The 22,401-nt window shown below is 40.3% G+C and overlaps 1 protein-coding gene across 5 annotated transcripts; it reads right to left on the reverse strand.

Annotated features, from left to right (window-relative positions):
- Nucleotides 1–1,714: 1,714 nt before the first annotated feature.
- Nucleotides 1,715–21,487, reverse strand: LOC105934103 (intermediate filament family orphan 1). Of its 5 annotated transcripts, none has more exons than XM_036145526.1 (10): nt 21,294–21,487; nt 19,927–20,980; nt 12,971–13,031; nt 10,621–10,722; nt 9,287–9,427; nt 9,029–9,213; nt 8,839–8,956; nt 6,055–6,144; nt 5,809–5,939; nt 1,715–3,742 (listed from the first exon to the last, which is right to left on the reverse strand). In XM_036145526.1, the coding sequence occupies exons 1-10, from the start codon at nt 21,469–21,471 to the stop codon at nt 3,592–3,594; spliced, it is 2,211 nt and encodes a 736-aa protein (XP_036001419.1). In that variant the 5' UTR covers nt 21,472–21,487; the 3' UTR covers nt 1,715–3,591. The 5 variants fall into 5 exon arrangements, with proteins under 5 accessions (XP_036001419.1, XP_036001420.1, XP_036001418.1 ...); XM_036145527.1 differs by having other exon boundaries at nt 10,627–10,722; nt 21,294–21,486; XM_036145525.1 differs by having other exon boundaries at nt 6,055–6,147; nt 21,294–21,484.
- Between the last annotated feature and the right edge of the window lie 914 nt (nt 21,488–22,401).

Consider the following 22,401-nt stretch of genomic DNA (forward strand, 5'->3'; position numbering starts at 1 on the left):
TGCAACAAGTGAGACCTGCAGTACTTTGAATGTTTTTTTTTTCTCCCATGTTCTTCCTTGACATCTCAGACGAGTCTTAATTTCAGTAGGTTTGTCACGTCTGGTTCAACTCTGTTATACGTTTTCCCCATTAGCTGATAACGATGCTAACTGTGGTTCAGCAGGGTACCAAAGCATGTAACCTTTTTAGAGTGATAGATGACAGACCAATGTCAGTTTCTTTTCTAATCTGTATTTTTTAGAAAGGGGGCCTGATGCGATGCCTTTTGAGATGTTCTAGCATACTTCACGCTGTCAGACCGGTTCTTTTTAAGTAATCTCTTAGTTATACAAAGAGATTTCTACCATCAGGTTTGGCAGTAAACAGGCCTGGGTTTGCCTGGTAGAATCGAAGGAAAGAAAATCATCTTAATCAGTGTATTTCAAGATTTAGCATGCCTCCTTTTCTGCTGTTCTGAGGTTGTGGTGCAGATCAATAACAGATACTGTAGGAGAACCCAAACATTTCTCTCCAGCTCAATATGTGGAATCCCAAGTTGTTTCCAGGCCAGAGAGGACATATACATACCTGATAATCAGTTTCTCGTTAGAGAACCATGGCCTCAGACATAGAAGAGCTGACCCTCATCTTTGCCGGTTCACTTTTGGCTGTGAACCCAAAGGAACTCCTTTATCTGCAAAAGGAAGATTACTTTCTCCTCTCCACGCCTCTGCTGTGGGATCTATGAACACCACAAACTGGATAAATAACAAGGTGCTTGGATAAGTCCAAACTGCAGTGGAGCCATTGTGCGGTTTATGCCTTTGGTTACAGGGATTGGACTGTCATTAAAAGCTAACCAGGACCCCATACTCTCATAGTGCCCTTACCTTAACTACCCATAAGGTCATGGCTGTGAGCCTCCTCCAGGTGCACAAAACCAAACACTGTCAGGCCCCTCAACTTCTCTGAAGGCTAAGAAAAATGCTGCGATCACAAAATGCTGTGTGAAAATGCAGAATTTCAATCAGAAACTTAAACTATCTTTTTTTTCCCCTAAGTAAAGCGACCAAAGCAAGATGAAAGAGTACCTTTATCAATATTTTGTTATCTTGGTAAAGGAAATAAAGATTACTTGATTGCAATTAAATCCCAGGTAAACTCTTTATTTCTATAGTAAACAGAGATAGTTCTGCCACAATGAACAAAGATACATTTTTTTTTCAATGCAACGCATTCTGTTCATCGTTTGATTGTGTTGTGATCAAAACACACGGATCTGCAAATCACAAGCAAATAACCCATAAACATCTCCTTCACTCCTCCTTCAGCTCAGGTCTCATCTCATTTCCCAGCATTTTTTTTTAATCACACATTTCATTCTCTGTTGAGAATGAAACTTACAGCAGACGATCTTCTTCAGGTAATCGGTATTTGACCCGACACAATCTTCTTTCACTCAGTTCTTTCACTTGCTAATGATCTGTTTTGTGGAACTTGCAGCCACTCTGTTCTGACCTCAACGTTAAATAACCAAAATGGGTGAAAAACTGCACATTGCTTGACTGAAAAGAGGAGAATGTGTAATTAAAAAGTGCAGAGCAACAGAATCTATCAAGTCGTTTCAGGTGCGTTTGGTACACCTGTAAATGTGTTCCTGAGGAAAAAACATATACAACAAAAAAAACAACAACAACATGTTAGGATAAGGGATTAGGATTTGTAAAAAAAATATAAACCAGCAATTGTTTCAGCTAAGTAAACCAAAAACTAACTGAACTCCCCAACACAAACAATAATAATCATAATAATAAATATTATGATTATTATTTATGCCCATAACTTTGATCATTCATTTGTTCTTGAAATTAATTTTCACTAAAATAGCCTATTTGTATATCACTCTGACACCAGCTTTGCTGTTAGGATCTAAACAATTCATAACATCGTTTTTGGCCATTTACACAAAAAAGTAAAACTGCATTCAAAATCAGCAACATTTACATCATGAGACACAAAGCTTGCAGCATTAACTGGTCAGCATCGTACACAGTGTTTGGATCAAATACAATAATACAGCTCTGCACAAAAAATGGGCAATTTACAGGTCAGACAACGCCTGGCATGTAAAATCAACAAATTATGGATTTACTCCTAATCCTGGTTGCAGATCTGAACACAAAGACAAGCCTCTTGCAGTCTAAACCGTCCCATCAGGTCTAGTAGCTACAAAACTATTTTTTTTTAATTATTTTACCAAATTGTGCAGTTTTGCAGTAAACTCAATATACCAAATAAACGTAAGTCATTAAGTTATAGGTAATTGTTTTCATGTATAAACATTTATTGGGCTTAAATATGCTTCAAATAATAAAAATAATAAAAAAAACTAAAAAAAGTGTTTTCAGTCAGATTTTTGTTAGAAAGTATGGCTTTTGTTTCTCTTCGTAAATAAAATGAAGTTGAATCTCTTACTCGTTTCCTTTAATGTTCAGAGAGTTTGCTAATGATGTGCAACGTCTAGTTTTACCCAAAGCAAGTGGGCTACATCTATATGGCAAACCTACAAAGAAATCTTCAGAAGTAAACCTGCCATAAGTAACCGCATCTCAGAAAACGATTAAGAATCAGCTCCGCCTAAGAGGAAAGATGGGATAAAATATATATTAAAAAATGGCTTTTTTTTTATCAAGGATGTCCATATAAATCAAATCCTTACAGATAAAGCTTTTAATATGCTTCATCTTAATGTTTATTTCATTAATAATTAACGTCTACTTTCGTTAAGTGTCTTTTCTAAGGTCACGCCCGAATTTCCCCAATGTGGGACAATAAAGGAATTTCTTATCTTAACGCTGAACAAATTGCAATTGGTATTTTTAACTGTATTTACTGACTTAGGAGACATTTCCAGAGCTCACACCCGGAAAGGAATATCATTCCAAAACAAATTTGAAATAAAAAAATAAATGCTATAAGAAAAGAGAAAAATTAGGGGTATTTTTATATATTAATTTTAATTGAGGTGTACAAACTACATTCGTCTCAGCCTTATTGCTGCTCTATTTTATACTGCTGCTGAAAAGCCTTTTTTTACTGACTGTGCAAAAAATGGGCTCCCACACTAAACAATCATTATTGTGCAAAATAATGTGCATCGTTTTCATCGTACAGAGGTTAAAGCCAGTGAATCTTTTTTTTAAATGTAGCGTTTTTGTCTTTTAAATGTAATTACTGTAGGTAACCACACGAGGGCAGCGGTATACTGATCAGTCGGTGCGTACATTTTCTCTCTGAATGACACTGAATGGGACTAAATGTCGCTTCTGAAAGTCGCTGGAGAATATTTTCCTTCTGCTTTAGACAGAAAACAAAACTCAAGGGCCTGCTGTTGTCTTCCCTCTCGTTGCTTTGGCTGATTTTTCTGGCCATGTGGTACCAGACGTACGTAGGATGTTTTCAGAAATGCCAAAGACGCTGTTTCCCCTTTAAACGTCTTTCGAAAGGTCAACAAAAATCATGCATTTTACGATGTGTGGAAGTTCTGCGTTGGTGTTGTTTTCAGTGGTCCCGGAGCACTACGGGAAGAACCGGCAGGTTGGGAATGAGTGTCAGGGTTTTCTCCAGTTCACAGGCGGGATGCCAGCGTTGATGTTGCAAAAGGAACTACTGCTCTCCGGGTTAGCAGGTAGAGTTGGATTCTCCTTCTTCTCCTCCTTTTCAGAGTCCTCAGCTGTCGGTATGATGACGGGGTTGGATCTTCTGTAATGAAGCAGAAAGGAGCAAAGTTTAATGCTTAACAGGCCGGAGTCCACTCCAAACGTGTGATTCCTCCCTTTGGTGTAGGAAAGGTACACAACTGAAGGGCAGATTGGAAGTTAAGCGCTTTTTTTGGGAACTATATGTATAAATATAATGTTGATGCTGCGAAGAGCTAAATTTAACTGCATAATATTCATCATTACTAGAAAACGAATTACAATATCAAGCACTCTGCTTTGATTTACAATGGATTGCAGAAAAATATAAGAAAAAAATACAAAGCTGAAAAGAAAGCCAGAAAAAGTCCTTTTTGCAGCTTCCCACAAGCGCATGCAGAGGACCCAGCCAACAAGAGGAGGAAGCTGTTCTCCTCGGATGAGATCGACAGCGAACGTTTTGGCCCAGAAGCAGAACGCTACGTGGCGACAAACTACCCCAGCCCATTGCAGCCTGACTATGCCATCACCGCTGTGAAATGTGGCAACGGCAGCGTCATGCTGAGGAGACGATGTCCTCTGCAGAGATGGAGAAGCAGGTCAGAGTTGGGCGATTGTGGAGGAAAACCTGCCAGAAGCTGCTAAAGTCCTCAGACCGGGGCAGAGGTCCGCCTTACAGCAGGACAACAACCCTAAACACACAGCCAGAGCTGCACTGGGAAGGTTTAGATAACAATGAACCTGATTCACGTGTTAGGATGGTCCAGTCAAAGTAAAGACCAAAATCTAATTCAGATTATGTGGAGAGACTTTGAAATTACTGTTCAGGACCCAGACGAAGGCCACAAGCCAAAACGAGTTGGTCTGTCAACAAAGTCTGCTCCTGAACCTTCAAGCGTTGCTGAAGTTTTCATCGACCAGTTTTATGCTCTTCATGCACCTTGAAACTTGGTCGAGTTGTGCCAGAAATGTTTGGATCTCTGCAGAGATGCTCTCCATCCAATCAAAACCCCCCGATCTACAAAGCATGGACCGTCTAAGCTCCATAATTAGGTGCTGTGTTGTGTTAGTCTACTGGACAAAAAACAAACCCAACTAAATGATTTCAGGTTTGTGGTTTAAATGTGACAAAGTGTGGACAAGTTCAAGGGACATGGATGCTTTTCACAGAAAGGAGCAACATCAGTGGTCAGTTTATCTAAAGTACTAAACCTCCCTTAAACCTTATACTTTTTTGTCTTGCTTTAATTGGGACTGTAACGTAGGTTTTCCTTATACTGTACACTATGTTTGATTAAAAATCAAATGGTTGTCAGAGTAATATGATGAATTTGCATAAAGACAATAAAAAAGGGAAAGATTGATTGCACATATTTCACATGAACCCGTTTTCACTCATCTACACTGGATCGATTTTGTAAATATTCCAGAGTGGCTTTACGGGACAGCTCGATGCGGACGGAGGCCTCGGAGCAGAAATACACCTGGAGCTGCGTTTACACCAAATCTAACGTTTTTCTCTCCCCTTAGCCATACATATTGGCAGTTGCTGACTGATGAGAGTACGAAGCAACAAAATCTTCCGCACTGTCACCTAATTGTTGTAAAATCTCTACTAGAGGATTACCTGCTGATGTCATGTTATGCCTTTATCTGGGTAAACTAAAGAGATCCTGAAAGAAAACTATCTGTGTGATGTCCAGAGAAGGTTTAAAGTAAAGGTCTGCAGACATCTGCATTCTCACATTATGTTCTACTGGAATATTTCAGCTGTGAGAAAGCTATTTGATATTTTCTGCAAATCCCTGCAGTCATCTCGAATGTTTCTAACAGTTCTCCGTGTTTTCAGTATATGTTAAAAAAAGTTCTATCTGTACTTCGGTTGATTTTTACTCAAAACCTGCAGAAATCTTGCATAAGATAGAATTAAATGGCTAAACAAGACTCCATAGTTTTGCTCAGTATCAAAATAAGCTCTAAAATGAAGTGAAATTATTCAACCTTTAATTATACCGGTTGTCTCACTGAGATACAGGATCTCATTTACAGGAGCGACCTGTTGCAGATGACCTACATTAACGGCGGCTTGATGTAAGTCCCGGCCAGCACGGCGCAGTCGCTGCGGCCTACCTGTCTCCGCTCTGCGTGATGAGTCTCCTGCACGTCTCCATCTGGACGTCCAGGCCCCGCTTCATGGAACACATCTCCATGTACTCGTGCAGGTGGCGGTTCATGTCACTCTTGGCTGTGGCCAGCTCCAGCTGAGGAGGACCCCACGGACATTAACATCACTTACATTAACAGATCATCCGAGGAGGTAAAAGCCCCCAATAAGACATTTGACCTTATGGTTTATTATTAGCGTAACCGTCTCACCTCTATTTGGTCAATAGTGTCCTGGTATTCTTTGTCCCTAGATTTAAACATGGACTCTGTGTCTTTAATCACCTTCTCAATGGACTCATCCTGCTGGAAGGACAACATCAAACAAATGTGTTGTTATACTTTAAACTATTGAGAAGAGTGTCCAGATTACGCAACCTTCAGAGCTGGGGAAATTATTTTTTTATCCAAAATAGTAGTTTACAAAAATCCATGTAATGCTGTTAATTAAGAACACTATAAATTCTCTATAAATACCCAGACCTGAAGCCAACGGTCACCTTTAATCTGTTTAACGGATGAGTTTCATTTAGACATTGATGATAGTGATGATCCTATTCATCTAAACTTTTTGTTCCAGGTGGACTAAAACTGTTGAGTTTAAAATAGCACAGGCCAAAAAAAAAACATAAAATTGTGTTTTGGTTAAAAACACACAACTAACTGTATTGTGAAACGTTTCATTTCTACCTGCTCAACAGTGAAGAAAACATGCAGTATTTTATTGAAACAAAACGATTTGATTTGATTTTTTTTGTAGGAAAAAGATCATCGCATGAATCACCGCAGTTCTGCAACATAAAAAGATTCTCAGAGGTTTGCTTTATTAAAAGAAACAGATAATTTCCATTTTTTTCTCATGAAAAGGTTGTGTTCTCACCCAAGAGATTGGGATATGGCTCACTCTTTCTTCGACAATGTGTGTGTATTTAGCCATATAGATATGGTAGTTAATAAAACACTTAACACTTAATAATATTTTATTTTGTCATTAATAAAATTTAAGATGTGTATATATGTATCGACCGCCAGTACTGGAGGGTCAAATTTGCATCGTTCTTGACTTGTGGGCAGGGGCCATATAAAATTATTGCACGAGCAGAAAATGGCCTCTTTGGACACCGGTACAGGTAGCAGTGTTGGACTTGGGATGCTCTAATGGTACTGTAGGAATCAGATATATGCAAAAGGTAACTTTTGATACATTAACTGTGCTACAGCGATAATAAACAGACACAGACAATACTGGATTGGGAGATTGGGGAGAAACATCCGTCTGTCTGTCTTGGAAATGTGAAATATTTGCTTCCGAGTAAAAAAAAAAGTAAGATACATAGGAACTGTGTCAACAAATACTGCACTCACAAGGGATAAGTGCTTTTAAAGGTATAAAAAAAGAACAATAGGGATGTTCTTTTTTTTATACCTTATTGTTTTTGTGACAACACAACTGAGTCCAAGTTTACCCTTAACCTTGCAGGGATGAATTACAGAAGGAAAATACCAGCCGCCTCTGTTGCCTTTTTTGGCATTTCACTAAGCAGCGTCTAATCTCGTTTAACAGATTACTGGTAACCAGGACGGGCATGTCACCGACGTCACTGGACTGAAGTTGAACTGCGTTACATGAAGACGCTGGGCTGAAAATAGCTCATGGACCCAGGTGGAAGTGGGGCGAGGTAGAACTGCCCATGGTAGGAAATCCCTGAATGTGGGGACATATGACACGACGAGACTATAGAAACTGAAGCAGGCATTAACAGTAAAGTCTAAACCTTTTTCTTTCCTAGTCTCCCGTTTCTTAGTCCTTTTTTGTTTCAGATAATAAAGTATTGTGCAAAAATTCTGAATTGACCTTTATTTTTTTACTTGATTTAAAAGGACCGAGGCCTACTTTTAACCTTACATAATGATCACAAATTAAATTTCTCCATACCTCGAGAGTTCCGTTAGTTTTTTTTCAACTGAACAGCTTAATAAAGATCAGTATTTAAAATTAAACCTTGTTTCAAATGTATTTAACTTTCTTAGCTGGATTTATGAGAAGAAAAGAAAAAAAGTTGCACAATTGATAAATGCAGAAAAACGTTGGAAATGAACTTTTTATCTTTAATCTTGTCTGAAAATGTATTTCTTGACTTTTGTTGTCTTTCATTTTAATTGGTAAAAGATTAATTAATGCAGTGTATAATTTTTTTCTGTGCACTATTTCTTCTGTAAATCCCCTGAGATCTTCTGTGAGTGATTGCTTCGACACAATGTCTCCAGATGCTAGACTCTGTCTGTCTTTCTTCTCTGAGGTTCATCACAACGGCATCATGATTTATGGTCATGGGTGGGACGGCCAGGTTTGGCTGCTCAAAGGGATTCCCATTGGTTAACTTTAATTTAAAAGGCATTACTTGGACTTGTCCCATCCTATATCTGTACTGCAATCGCACTGAGAAACGTCGACTGGTGTAACTTTCGCTCACAGAAGTTTGCTGTTTCTTTCTGTTCCTGAGTTGGGGAAGAAGGCTTTCGATTCACTCAGCGCCTTCCTCCTGGTACTTGCTTCAGTAAACATTGAAAATAACTGAACTTATCTCATTGAGCGCCTTTACTACCAAATTAAAAGTTCTTCAGGCTGATTCAATAACATGTACCTGTTTTTCATAGTTTCTTGTTTTCTTTTAACTATGTAACTTTTGTGTATCCATTGGTTGCTGCCTCTTGGCCACGACTCCCTTAAAAAAAGAGTTTTTTTAATCCTAATCGGACTATATCCTGGTTACATAAAGGTTAAATTAAAATAAATTGTGTTACAGTAAAATCACAAAGTCCTAATAAAATACAATGAGGTTTGTGGCTGTAATGGGATAAAAATATAACTTGTTCTACAACGTTTCTACCAAGAACAACAGCTGGTTTCGTGGCACAGCTGGGTGACATCACAGATTTTTGCTAATAGTTCAAAACACAAGTAAGAAATAAAGAAAATTTATAACGTGTGTGTACCTCTCCCTGTGCTTCAACTCCCAGTGTGCATCCAGGAAAATCTTCCCACAGTAGAAGAGTTTCATCAGTCTCCTCCCAGGCCAGACTGTCACAGTCATCTTCAAACTCACACTCCCTCCTTCCCAACAGATGCAGACACATCAGCTACACTGTGATTTAACGTCGCTATGCGGAGACAGACGCTACTTACAGGTGATTCAGCATCTTCTGCATCTGCTCGTTTATCAGACTGGCCGACGTGCTGCTGGACTCCTCGTCTCTGGCTCCGCCCCCCTCGCTCTCCGACACGCTCAGTTCGTCTCCGTCCCCGCTCTTTTGTGACTGCCCGCTCGGCTTCCTGGTGCGGCGGCTGCACGCTGACGGGGGAGTGGGTACCTGATGGGTGAAGTCATGTAGATTTAACCCAGAGGTAAAGGTTTTTACTGGACAATCGTTGAAGCAGACGTACCTGGAAGATGGGAATGACATCCTCGCAGTTCCTCTGCTGGGCAACGTCACACAGGCGAGCTGTGATGTCAATACGCCGGCAGATATCCATGTCCACCTTCATGGCCTTTTCTTGAATCTTGCACTCTAAATCAGACAGGTCCTAAAGAAAACAGGTGAAAAAGAGATATCTGTTGGCACAGATTTGGGTCATGTGAAAAGAACCCATCATCTGCTGAACTGTCATGGGATGTCATTTGGAAGTGGATGTTCAGTATGGAGGGGCATCAGGTACAATAATCAGAACCAGCTTCCATATCACATATGAAATGAAACTCTTCTACATACAATAGCTACTGAAATGAAAACATTGCCCAAACACTAGTGAAAAGCTCCCATACAAAGTAGTGAAAACTGCTCATATAAACCGGGTGAAAAGCTCTACCTTTCATACAAACTGGTAAAAACCGTTTATACAAATCAGTGAGAACTTTTCATATATAGCAGTGAGAACCTTTCATACTAACTAGTAAAAACTGTTTATGCAAACTAGTGAGAACCTTTCATATAAACTAGTAAAAACCATTTATACAAATTAGTAAGAACTTTTCACACAAACTAGCGATAACCTTTCACATCAAATAGTTAGAACCTGTCGCTTAAAGTACTGAGAACTTTTCACATAAACTGGTTAGAACCTTTCATTAACAGTGGTAAAAACCTTTCATATAAACTAGTCAAATATTTTCTGAGTTTAAATGAAAAGGAAAAAGACACAGCAAGGTGTTTAATTAGACGTTACACTTCTTACAGCTTCTGTGAGGTGTTCAGCCGGTCGCTGAGCAGACATCAGTATTTTGATTGGGAAAATATCAGCAGCAGATTGCTGATACAAAATATGCGCAAAGCTAACCAGAACAACTTCCATTTTAAACTAGAACTTCTAGTCTAATTAAACCCTGTTTCACTAAAAACGTTCATTTTCATCTGAATCAGAAAATATTTGGCAGTTTGTATTTATGGTTCTCATTCATTTGTATGAAATCTTATCACTAGTTTATATAAAAAGTTCTCACCATTTTATATAAACAGTTTTCACTACTTTTTATGAAAGATTTTTCACTAGTGTTTGTGCAAGATTTTCACTATAGTATGTGGAAGAGTTTAATTCTACATGTAATATGGAAGCTGGTTCTGAATAATGTCCCTAGTGGCACCCCATAGTTCAATAACAAAGTAGAAAGTAACAAACAGGAAATAATTTCTAACAAGATCCAGATGCATTAACGTGTCTGTCTATTCTCTTTCATTTTTAATACTCTAACAGTTGAAAGTGTTTTTAACAAGAATACACACACTCACGTTGCTGACAAGTCCTTTGAAAAGAACAAGCTCTGCCTTGAGCTGCTTCACCCTGAGAGCCAGCTCATCTTGGCACACTTCACTCTCCTGCAGGTCCTAGAAAACACAAAGAATTTTGAGTTATTGTACAGGGAATTGTTAAAGTTATTAAATGTTCTCAGGACTCATCTAGTGACCCGAGGAGACAGCTTTTTCTGTTGCTGCTCCCAAACTCTGGAACAATCTTCCTCTTATTGTAAAGAAATATAATATATAATAATATAATATATAATATATAATATATAATATAAAGAATACTAAAGTCTCTTAAAAGCACATCTTTTTAACTTGGCTTTTAATTCAACTTCAGCAGAAATATCAGGCTTTTCTTATTATTAGTCTCCTAATTTATTTTACTTACTGTTTTACAATGTTTTAGCTGTTTTAATTTGTTTGTCATTTGTTGTTGTTTCTGTTTGGCTTTTTTTCTTCCAAATTTATGGATCTGCACAGTAGGTTGGTCAACTTGGGTGTGCAAGTGATCTATAAATAAAGGTTTGATTGATTGGTTGATTGATTGATTGAGGTCCTTTGGAAGAGAAGCAAGCCCACAGAATCACAGATCTTTTACCATACTCAGTAGTAGAGCAGCACAAAATAATTACAATCGTCATTGCATTATTGCAAACATGAAGGTCTGCAGTTTGGATGCAATACTTTGTAAGATTATATGTCAAGTGTGATGCAAATTCTGCATTTGTCATATTTTAGCCTGTTTCAAAGCCCAAGCCTGACAGATGTATAATATATCTCTAATATCTTCTACAGTATAGTAAAATAATATATTCTATTAGCCAAGATACACAAGCTAAAAAAAAAAAGTTTTTTTGGACAGTTTAAGGAAGACAAATAAGAACACCAATCAGGAAAATTCTGGTTAATTCTAATCAACATCTTCATTATAATACTTAGCAATACGGCCACAATTACATGTTTTCCTGATATTGTGCAGGTATGTTCAGCAGCGGGCATGTGGGCCTTTTTATATTCAGCTGTGGATCAGTGGCTGCTGTTTTCATCTGGTAACCGGAAAGCCGCGAGTCTGACTGCAGACCCATCACCACCAGTGGCAACCCAACTTTGCAGGTAGATTCTGGACTTCCTCCAGAACAGACATGGATACCATGGATACATATAACCAGGTATCCAGATATGGATACCTGGTTATATGTATCCATGGTATCCATGTCTGTTCTGGACTTCCTCCAGAACAGACATGGATACCATGGATACATATAACCAGGTATCCAGATATGGATACCTGGTCATATGTACTGACCCCTGGATGGGTCAGTACATACAACCAGGTATCTAGATCCCAGGGACACCCCAGGGGTTTGTCCTCAGCCACCTCTCTATCCAATGTTCCTCTATGACTGCTGCCCCCATCCACTCCACCAAACACCACAGTCAAGTCTGACGATAACGCTGCTGTTGCAGGTCTGATTTCTGATAATGAGTCAACCTACACAGAGGAGTTCCAGTACTTGACACCATGGTGTCGAAAAAATAACCTGGACCTCAACATCTCAAAGATGAAAGAAGCAATTATTAGAACTCTAAGCACATGATGCACACTACCCTCTCGATTTACGGCGAGGAGGAACCACAAGTTCCTGGGTTTCCACATCCCTGCTGAACTCACCTGGAACACACACACGTAACACCAGGTGGGGAAAGCCCAACAAAGACTATTATTCCTCAGGAGGTTAAAGTGTGTTCTCTGCCCTCCCCAGCTGCTAACAAACCTCTACAGGTCAGTGCTAGAGAGCCTCCTGGTGTTCTGCTGCAGTGTGTGGTTCTCCAGCTGCCCTCAGCAGAACATGGAGAACCTGCAGCAGGTGGGGAGGTCAGCGGAAGGCGTTATTGTTATTTACACATGCAGACCCCAAAAGAAAGACAGCACATTGATATTATGGTGACAGTTTGGATTCATGTTGTCCATTTTCTTGTTTCCCTGAAGATTTAAAAATGTAACCATTCACTTCACTTATTTTTTTAACCAGGAAACACTGATGGGAATTAAATAAATTGTTTATAATAGAGTCCTAGTGGTATGAAAAGTTGATTTGTCCCTTTATATGTTTTTTTTTTTTCTATTTTAGTTTCTTTGTTGTCACACTTTAACATCTCAGATAATCCAACAACGTTTTGTATCAGACAAAGTTAACCTGAGTGAACAGAAAAAAAATAATTTTTAAATCCTGATTTAACTTATCAAAGGGAAAAAACATCCTGTCCAAACCAACCTTGTTTAACGTAACTGATACCTAAACCTAATAACTCTGATCAAGTGGTTACGTACCTCCTCAAGTTCAGCCACCCTCTCCTGCAGATCCATCCTGGCTGCATACTCCTCCTCCCATCTGTGAACACACACACACAGAAATTTCTTAATAGGAAATCATAAAGTCAAGTCAGCTCTTTGTAACATTAATACTTAGATCGATTTTCCCGTCAGGAAATCAGTTATCAACTGGGACACATTTGCCGGCCAATATGAAGTTTACAAAAACTTAAACTCGTTAAGCTATTCAACAAATTTAAGCACTTATTGCTTTTAACTGGAATATTCAACTTTTTGTTACACAGTTTCATTAATATAAATGTTTTTGAATGCAACCTCATTTCTAGGTGAGACAGATGAAGAATTTAGCTCTTAAGCTTTGAGACAGAATCGGTCCCACGTTGTTTAAAAGATGGCGTGCAGCACCAAGGATCTTCTAGCATTAATATTCAGCTTCTGTTACATAAGCAGAACAGTGAGGATACTCCGATGCACAGAGTCAAAATGAAGAGAAGACAGAAATAGTCAGAGACAGAGAAGTTTCTGTAGGACCAAATGCTTGGATGATTTCTGGGACATGATCCTCTTTACAGAAAAACACTGAGCAGTAACACAAAGGAAGACATTTTGGTGCTACTTTTGGACGTATAGGTCAAATGGCTTTTTCAAAATGATGTCCGAGTAAAAATAACACCTCCTGTTGAGTTTTAAAATGCCCCAATGGTCCAAATCTAACAGATGTTTAACCCTCGGTTCAATTCAGTTCAGAAATACTTTATTCATTATAAAGGGAAATTAAATTCCCTCCTGTTTGCAATGTTGACAGCAATGAAATTTAATCCATCTGGTCAGATGCTGTTGCTAAATTTCACACAATTTCATAATTACAATTTTTAAATGTCACTGCAATAAAAGCAAGCAATTTTTTCTATATCTTGTTGCATGACTTTGCGTACCATGATATTTAAGTTTATTTTCATGTGCATTAAGTACATTGTGCAAAAAAAACCAAACAACAACTTAAAAAAACACCCTGCCCTTGATCTCGCTCAGTCTATAAAAACGAAATATTTGTTAAATTGATCGATAAAAAATTAAGAGCAAGAAAACGGTTTTGAAAGAAATAAAAAGCAGATGGCAGCTTAGCTGAAAACATTATTATTGATGTGTAAATGAGGGGAAATAACTACTTTCTGTCCTGGTTTGTAAGACTTGATTTGTGGAGATGAAAAAAAGCATTTATAGTAAATTAGGCAATAATGGTAATCCTACAAGATGTAGGCCATTGAGTTGATCAGAACCAGCAGCCGCTATAGACAGAGTTTAAACGGCAAAACGTAGCAGACAAGAAATGCGTTGTTTCAAAGAGTTTATCTTGTATAAGATGGCTTTAATATTCTTCCCGTTGCTCTCCTGAGAAACAGGAGACAGAGAAATCTGCGTCTCACCTCTGAGCTGTTTGTTACTTTTTCCTTTACCCCAAAACAGAAAAGACTTGGATTTATCTCACCGGTTTCCAATTTTAGCAACTCAGAACAGATATTTTTGAGTTTATTGAAATGGGGAAACAGCAAAAGCAAATGCCGTGACCAGCGGCAGCAAAAAGGTATCCTCAGACATGGTGGCTTGTGCTCAGGAGGCAGAGGAGGCTGATGTCCTTGTGGCTTGTCCCATTTAAAGTCTCGACACGTTGCTCTGTGGCGAGCTTTCTGATTGATTACCTCACTGACTCACGGTTTCTTCCCGAGCAGATGGATCATTTGTGGTGACGTCAAACTGCTGGCTGATGTCTGGTATGGCCACAATGTCCGCAGTGAAAGTCTACAAGTGACTGCAAAGGAGCTGAGAAGTTTTAAGAATGAAATCCGAGCACTGCTGCAGTACATTTACGAGATTAGGAATCTATTCAGTCCGTTGTGGATTAAACGGAAATGCACCGGTCTAGTAAACATGGACTGAATTGACCTGTATTAAAATGAACTGGATTGAACTGGTTTGTAGACTTAATATGGACTCTTTGGATTCGTTTTTTATAGTGCCTGAGATCAGTTTTGTTCAGCATTAGTTTTAAACATATAAATAAACAGCACTGATATAAAAATTAACTGTGTTGAACTGAACACGAATCATGATTTGAACCTGACTGAATATAATTATATTGGATTGAATGAATTTCCTTTAATTTAACGCCATGGATATCTGGATTTGGGTTATTTACTCAATGCCAGTATTGGGATTTTTGAGAACTGGTATATGAATACACTGCATTGTTTTGAATTTAAAATAAAGATGTTATGAGGCAATTGTCTCAGAAAAAAACCAAATTACTTTTTATTGAAATTTAACAAAGTTGAGAGGAAGAGATAAGCCAACTTTTAACTGTACACACCACGTTTATTTGGTTTGTACACTTAAAAGCCAAAAAATAATAATAAATGAAGCTTAATTTGAAGGTTTACCACAGCGGCTGGCTAACCTGGCGCAGAATTTACAAAGAGAATATCAAGCCACGGCTTGGTAGGCTTAAAGCCATAAAGTGGAGCTTATTGCTGCAGGTTTTTATTAGTCGGGGTTTCACAGACTTCTTTGACACACATCTTTTTCCAGCTCATCATAAAAGGTCAAATACCAACATTTCACAACTTCATTATATAATTACTAAATTTTTTAACATATCAGGTTGTCATTTTGCATGTGAAATAAGAATGATATAATTTTCTGCACCACTCAAGCACGTGGTGTCAACTAGTAGCTCACCCACTCAGCCCAGAGTTCTTCTTTAAGTCAATTTTAAGATGTGTTTGTTTTCTCCAACTTGCTAGTGCACATTTTGGAGCAGGCACTGTTCCCGGTCACCCTCTACACGCTCAGACTTTTTCATCAAAACCCCAACTTCTCACACGGCTCTGTCATCGCAGGTCACTCAGAGCACAGAGAGCCGATACAGGAGTTTGTAGACCGGTGCCGACGGAACCACCTCCCGATCAACGCAGGGAAAACCAAGGAGCTGGTGGTGGATTTCTGGAGGCACAGACCCGCCACACGGACACTGGTGACTCTGATAAGTACCTGGATGTCCACTTGAACAATGAACTGGACAGGAGTCACAACATGAAGGAGAACAGCAGACTACCTGCTGAGATAACAGATGCTTTAGAGTGCAGGTGGAGGGTGGCAGAAGGACTTTGTCAAAATAGACTTCTTGAATATGCAATTTTCAATCATTTACAACTGTACAGTATTTATTCCCATGTTGTAAATTTGCTCATTGCTGCTTGTGCACCTGGATTTCCCCGCCGCCAGACTATAACGGGGTCTTTATATTCTTTTTTATTCTCTAAGTCACATTTATAAAGCATTTGGTTGTGATGTCAAACAATTTGCTGCAAAATATCGCAGCATGACCAGGGATGGGCAATATGTTGAAGATTTTTTTTCAAAAGACATAAGATGAGACTATATCGTTTATTTTGAGATAGTCGATCATATGTTACAATTTACATTAATAATACAACTTTTATGTATTCCAGACGGATATTTTTCAGCAGTTTCTTATATTTATCTAAAGCTGTTTCTTAAAAAAGGGATCAAAGTTTGATACATATATGCCTTTTTAGATTTCCTTTGTGAAAAGAAAAAGGTATTGAGATAAATATTGTGTATCAGGATTCAGACTAAACATATTGAGATATTATTTTATGTTTTAGGTCCATATGGCCCAGCCCTAAGCATGACTGTTGGAAGACTGAAAGAAAAGAGGCAAAGTAGATACCGTCAGTGGCTCCCAGAGCACCGATCTGAAAGCACTGGTGTTATGAATAAACAGAAAATCCTCTCTGCTATCATTGCTGTTTTCTCCTTCAGCAGAGTGTGAGTCACTGTAACCCCTTAGAGCATCAATTACCGAAGGCAACGCTAACATTACTCTCAGAGTGGAGACTCGCTGCTGTCTCCATTAGCGGAAACAGCTCTGAACACAGAAAAAAACAGTAACTGTTTAGCAGCCATTCCTATTTTTTTTTTTAACCCATTAATTAGGCGCAGGAGGACTCAGCAAGGACGGTGGGGACTTATGTCAAAGAGGCAAAGAAAGAATCAGAAAGCAATTCTGAGACGACACGAAGAGCACGGCGGGGCTGGAGACGGAGAGATGTTGACGAATGAATGCACGGAGGCAGGAGGCAGGAGGGGAAACGCGGGGAAGAGACATGGAGAGGAGACGGCGAGGGAGATGGCAGGCTGGGTTACATCACCGCTGGCGGTCACAGGCTGGTGCTGCATTGCAGGTAGCAAAACAAAAGTCAGCACAGAGGGGGAGGAGGAGGGGTTCAGGAGAACAGAGACGGAGGCGATCCAACCGTCTGACAGGAAACTTTTACACAGACAGCTTCTCCAGCCACACACAACCAGCAGGTTGTTCACAGGGACATGGACCGGGAGAGTAATGCAGAAACTCTGAACTTGTGACTGAAGATGAGTCTGCAGCAAACAGCTCTCTGTCATTTATTTCAAAATTAATTATTTACCGGACCTGAAATGTTTGGTCACTTTTTTATTTTTTTATCATAAATTCACATCATGTACTTCAAATGCAAATGCAAGAAAAAAAATAAAAGACAAATAAATCCATAAGACAACTTACAAAAACAACATAGGACATTTTTTGACCAATCTGTATAATCTGATTGAATTGGACTTTGGAAAGTGCCTTGAGATGACATGTTTCATGAATTGGCGCTATATAAATAACCTTTTATTGAATTGAATGATTCACCATATTAACTATCAGCTGCTAAGCAGTGGGGGCAAAGATCAGCTCTTCCAAGTCCGAGGTCATGGTTCTCGGCTTGTCCTCTTTATTTTTTTTTTCAGAGACAGCTGAGCCGAAAGGCAAAGCTCTGAAGTTACAGATGGCTTTACGTCCTACCCTCACCTGTGGTCATGAGATTTGGGTCATGACCGAAACAACGAGATCCTGGATACAAGCGGCTGAAATGGTGGTGGGGGCATTTGTTCTCAGTGGCCTCTGGACGTCTCCCTGGAGGTGTTCCACAGGGATGTCCCACCGGCAGGAAGCCCAGGACACACTGCAGAGACTAGGCTACGTTCACACTGCAGGTCTTGATGCTCAATTCCAATTTTTTTTTTTCACTGAAATCAGATTTTCTTTAGGTAGCCGTTCAAATTACTATTAAATGCGGCCGTCATCAGACTTCTGTCTGAACGGTTCAAGACTGGAAAGCGACCCGCATGCGTGGAAGTAATGGTGAATGTAATTGTTTCTAGAAGTCTTTAGTAAACTTTCATTAAAAGAATAAAAAGCCTGCAGATACTGTCTGGGCGTCTCTCCTTGTTAATTATTTGAAAGCTGTTTAGCAATGGGAGCCGACGGTATTAAGACCACATCATAGCAAGACGAAATAAGGTAAGAAAAAAGCAGGATATCTATTAAAAATGGTCTTTTATGGAGCGCTAACTGCTACTGCTGTGTGCAGATGTGTGGTGAGAGACAGGAGAGTGAAAGGCGGATAAAATGCGATATGACCTTTCAGATCAAGGATGCTTTGAAAAATATCTCATATTATCTGAATTAGTAGCACATATGGAAGTGGCACAAATTTAGATTTTTTGAGGGGTGAAAAAAACTGGAATCAGGCTGTTCACACTGCCGTTAAAAACACGGCTATGAGTCGCGTATGGACAAAAAGATCAGATTTGGGTCGCATTTTCCTGCAGTGTGAACTTATAATATGTCCTGGGAACGTTTCAGGTTCCCCCCAGAAGACCTGGTAGAGGAGTCTGGAGAGGGGGAAGTCTGGGCATCCGTTGGGTCTGCTGCCCGTGCAACCCAGGTAAACAGAAGTGGGCGAGTACGAGTAACCTTTTTTAGGCTTTTCTAACATTGCTTAAAATAATTCTGTTTTGCAAAATTCTGTTCTGCATGTCAAAACAGCTTTGGAGCTTCAGAGGCCACACGAAATGGCCCAAAAAGTCCCTACATTAGGCAACGTTTCATCAGTGTCATAATTGTTAGGCAGTTAGAGAAAAGAATGCGGCTCCATAAATAGAGCTGTTGTTGCTCATAAAAACTGACCAAAATATATATATTAGAATAACCCAAACATGTACCCCTAGGTGTGAAATAAAAGAAAACCAATATGGTATGAAAGCTACGTGGTTGAAAGTTTGTCCTGGAGAAACATCAAGCTCGGAAAATAATAAGTCAGAATTTTAAAAGCACAAAAAGGCAATGAAGTCAGGCAGCTGTGTCTGTGTGCATCTGAAAATCTATTCAGATTGTTTTGGTAATATGTAAAACGTGCTGTTTTACAATTTGACAAATATTGAACATTACATCAAACTAATTTTAGATTATTAAAATTTAATTTATATGTTTGCCTAGTGATACTTTCAAAATGATGTCTTACAGTTTACGCAGTGCCAGTTCTAGGCCAAATTTACCAGTGGGGCCAATGTTTTATCATAGGGGCACAGAACAAACAAATAAAAAAATTAAACGGCAAGATTTAAATGTTTAAAAATATTAAGTGAGCCACTTGGAACTGGGGATGTCAGACCCCTGATCCAGCAGATAAAAACCGTGATCCTAGTCCTGACATCTTCATTTTTAAATCCTTGTTAGAGTAAAACCGTATAGGTAAAAAATTAAATTGGTCAAAATTACCAATCGGTTATGGTTAATTTGCCAGTGCATATAATCATAAGAAGTGCATTTAATGTTATTTCTTTCATACAGGAGCCATAACAGGGGCCAGGACCATTTCCACAGGGGCAATGGCCCCTGTTGGCTGCCATCTAGGACCACCCCTGAGTTTACACCATCCTTTACCCTAAAAAAACTCAAGCTTAAAATGAACATGGTAAAGTTTTAGCCCCTATTTAAGACCCAACCAAAAGAACAACTGAAAATTCATTTACTTTAGTTCACCGGATCAAGCTTCTGCAGGCCCTACCTCCGCTTGTATTCGTCCCTTTCCCTCTTCACCTTGGCCAGCACGTTGTACAGAGCTCTGATCTCAGGCGTGATGGTGTCAATCTGGACCCCGATGCCGTCCGGGTGCGGCCAGGAGGTGCCGGGCCCCGCCGTGACGCACGACTCCCTGCCCAGGCCGAAGCGGCGGGTGTGGTTGAAGGACCAGATGGTTCCGGGGATGAAGCGCGGCGGTGGTGGCAGCGTGGTGCTGGGGGCCGGCCTGCTGTAGGCCGAGTGCTTTTCGTTGATGTTGGTCGCGGTTCTGCTCGAGTCGCTCGGACTCTGCGCTAGACCCAACGAGGTGAGGTTGGAGTTCGAATCAGTGTTCAGGTTGTTTCCCAGGAGTGGAGGGGGTTTCAGGGTTGGGGAGAGGAGGCCGCCAGGTAGGTAAGCCGAATTATGGAGCGGGATGCAGTTCGGCCGGGATGGAATTGGTCCGATAAATCCAGTCTGGACCCCCGTGTCTTTGGTCAGTGGCTTGTGATGCCCCTCTCCTCCGCTGCTGTTCTCCACGGCCTGCTGCAGCTGCTTCTCCAGAACCTTATTCCTGCGCTCCAGTTCGTGCACCTTAGCCAAAAAGCAGCGGAACCGCAGATTCAGGGTCTTCAGCACGCTGATGTTGGAGCCCAGGTCGTTGCGCAGCGCCGTGGCCGCAGGGGGCACCCGGTGCAGGGGACTGCTCAGGTGCAAGTAGGCCTGGCTGGAGGACGGCGGCAGCACACCCAGATCCAGCCCGTAGAAGCCATCGGGCCCAAATCCTCCGCTGTCCCCAAGGATGTAACCTGGCTCCGGGATGGCCGCCTCGCTCTGGCCCGTCATCTGATGATGCTGCGGAGCCAGGAAGCCGCTCTCTCCCAGGACAGGATTCATTCTTGAGTAGGAAAATCTGAAATGCTCAAAATCCGGCATGAACCCAGACGTCTGTGGATTCAACTCGGCAAGTAAGTCGGCGTCAACCCCTTGATCTGAACCAGAATCAGAACCGCGAGGCCCTTTTTGAATCCCTTTCCTTTCTGACTTGGCAGGAAGTGGAGCTGAGGAGCGAATCAGATATTCACATTAGAAGGATGACGCGACCTCGAAGGAGAAAATAAAGACAAAAACCAAGAAACAGAAGAGCAGTAAATCCCACGGAGCTTCCACTAACGCGCTTTTTAAGAATACATTATAATGGCACCTCTGTTTCAGGCATACAACTGCATCCTGCAGCCAAATTCAGTTTACTTTTACGCATTAGAGGAAAAAACGCAGTAGCGGTGCGCAAAGGCAGAATGCGTTTTTCAAAGCTTTTCGATAATGACGTACTTTAATATTTCCCATTTCTGGTTGAGATTTCTGCTTACATACCTGGAAGGAGCGATCGGCTATTTCGGGCTCCTGTTACGGAGGTGAAATCAGTCCAGAGCGGCTGTGCAGCGGAACCCAGGCAGGGATAAACATCAGCGCATGACTGCGGCTGCTGCTGTACCGTAATAACCGGAAAAGAGGGGCAGTGAACAGTAGAACCATTGATTTGATGAGCCATCTCACTGAATCACCCAATAAAAATGTATTGTGTGCCTTCTCCCTTGAAGGTTTGCCAATTTGTTATATCATTTAACTATTTGAGGCAAACAGCTTTTATTTTATTGTCCCCCCGCAAAAAAAGTGGTTGAGACTTATTGGGTATTTCTGTTCTGACCTTTAATGGTCCCCTAATATGAAATAAAGTTATAAAACAGCAGGATACACACACACACTTAAGATGTTACAAGCAACCTGCAAAAGTTCAGTAAGAAGAATCTTTATTTCTGGGGAGGTGTTGGCCTGGTTAGAGCAGTGTGCTTGCGCTCTGAAAAGGATGCAAGTACCTGGTTCGAGCCCAACAGCCTGCACTCTGGGTCCATGAGCAAGACCCTTAACCCCCGATTGCTCCCAAGGCACTGCACAGTGGCAGCCCACTGCTCCAAGGGGATGGGTTAAGATGCAGAAGTGAATTTCTCCATTGTGAGATCAATAAAGTTCAATTATTTTTTTAAATATGCTTAAAAGGTGCCAAACAGTAATTGGTGGAGCAAGCATAGTAATCTTTGCCATTGAAACATACATTGTAATTAAATTTGTCCCCTGCACTGAACACCTTTTCCCTTTTAGGGAACTGTGGGCTGCCAATGTGTGGGGCCTGGGGAAAGTCCTTCCTCAGGGAGCCAGAGTGACGGCTTTCATGATCCAAACCATGAATCTAGTAGTTTATACAGAATGCAAGGACCTGCTCCAATCACTAGGCCACAGCTCCACCATTTAATGCACTCAAACCAAAAGGGACATTGAAGCAGACTTCAAGAATTGACCCTACACTGTTAGAAATGCCAGAATTTACAAACACATTTGAAATGGTTTGAGCAAACTATATAAAAACACAAATGTGCCACTAGTTTTAGTTTGGTTTAAGTCCGTAAGGCATTAAACAAGACTG

This window comes from Fundulus heteroclitus, chromosome 13 (genome assembly GCF_011125445.2).
Source record: "Fundulus heteroclitus isolate FHET01 chromosome 13, MU-UCD_Fhet_4.1, whole genome shotgun sequence".
In the NCBI taxonomy this organism is placed as follows: Eukaryota; Metazoa; Chordata; class Actinopteri; order Cyprinodontiformes; family Fundulidae; genus Fundulus; species Fundulus heteroclitus.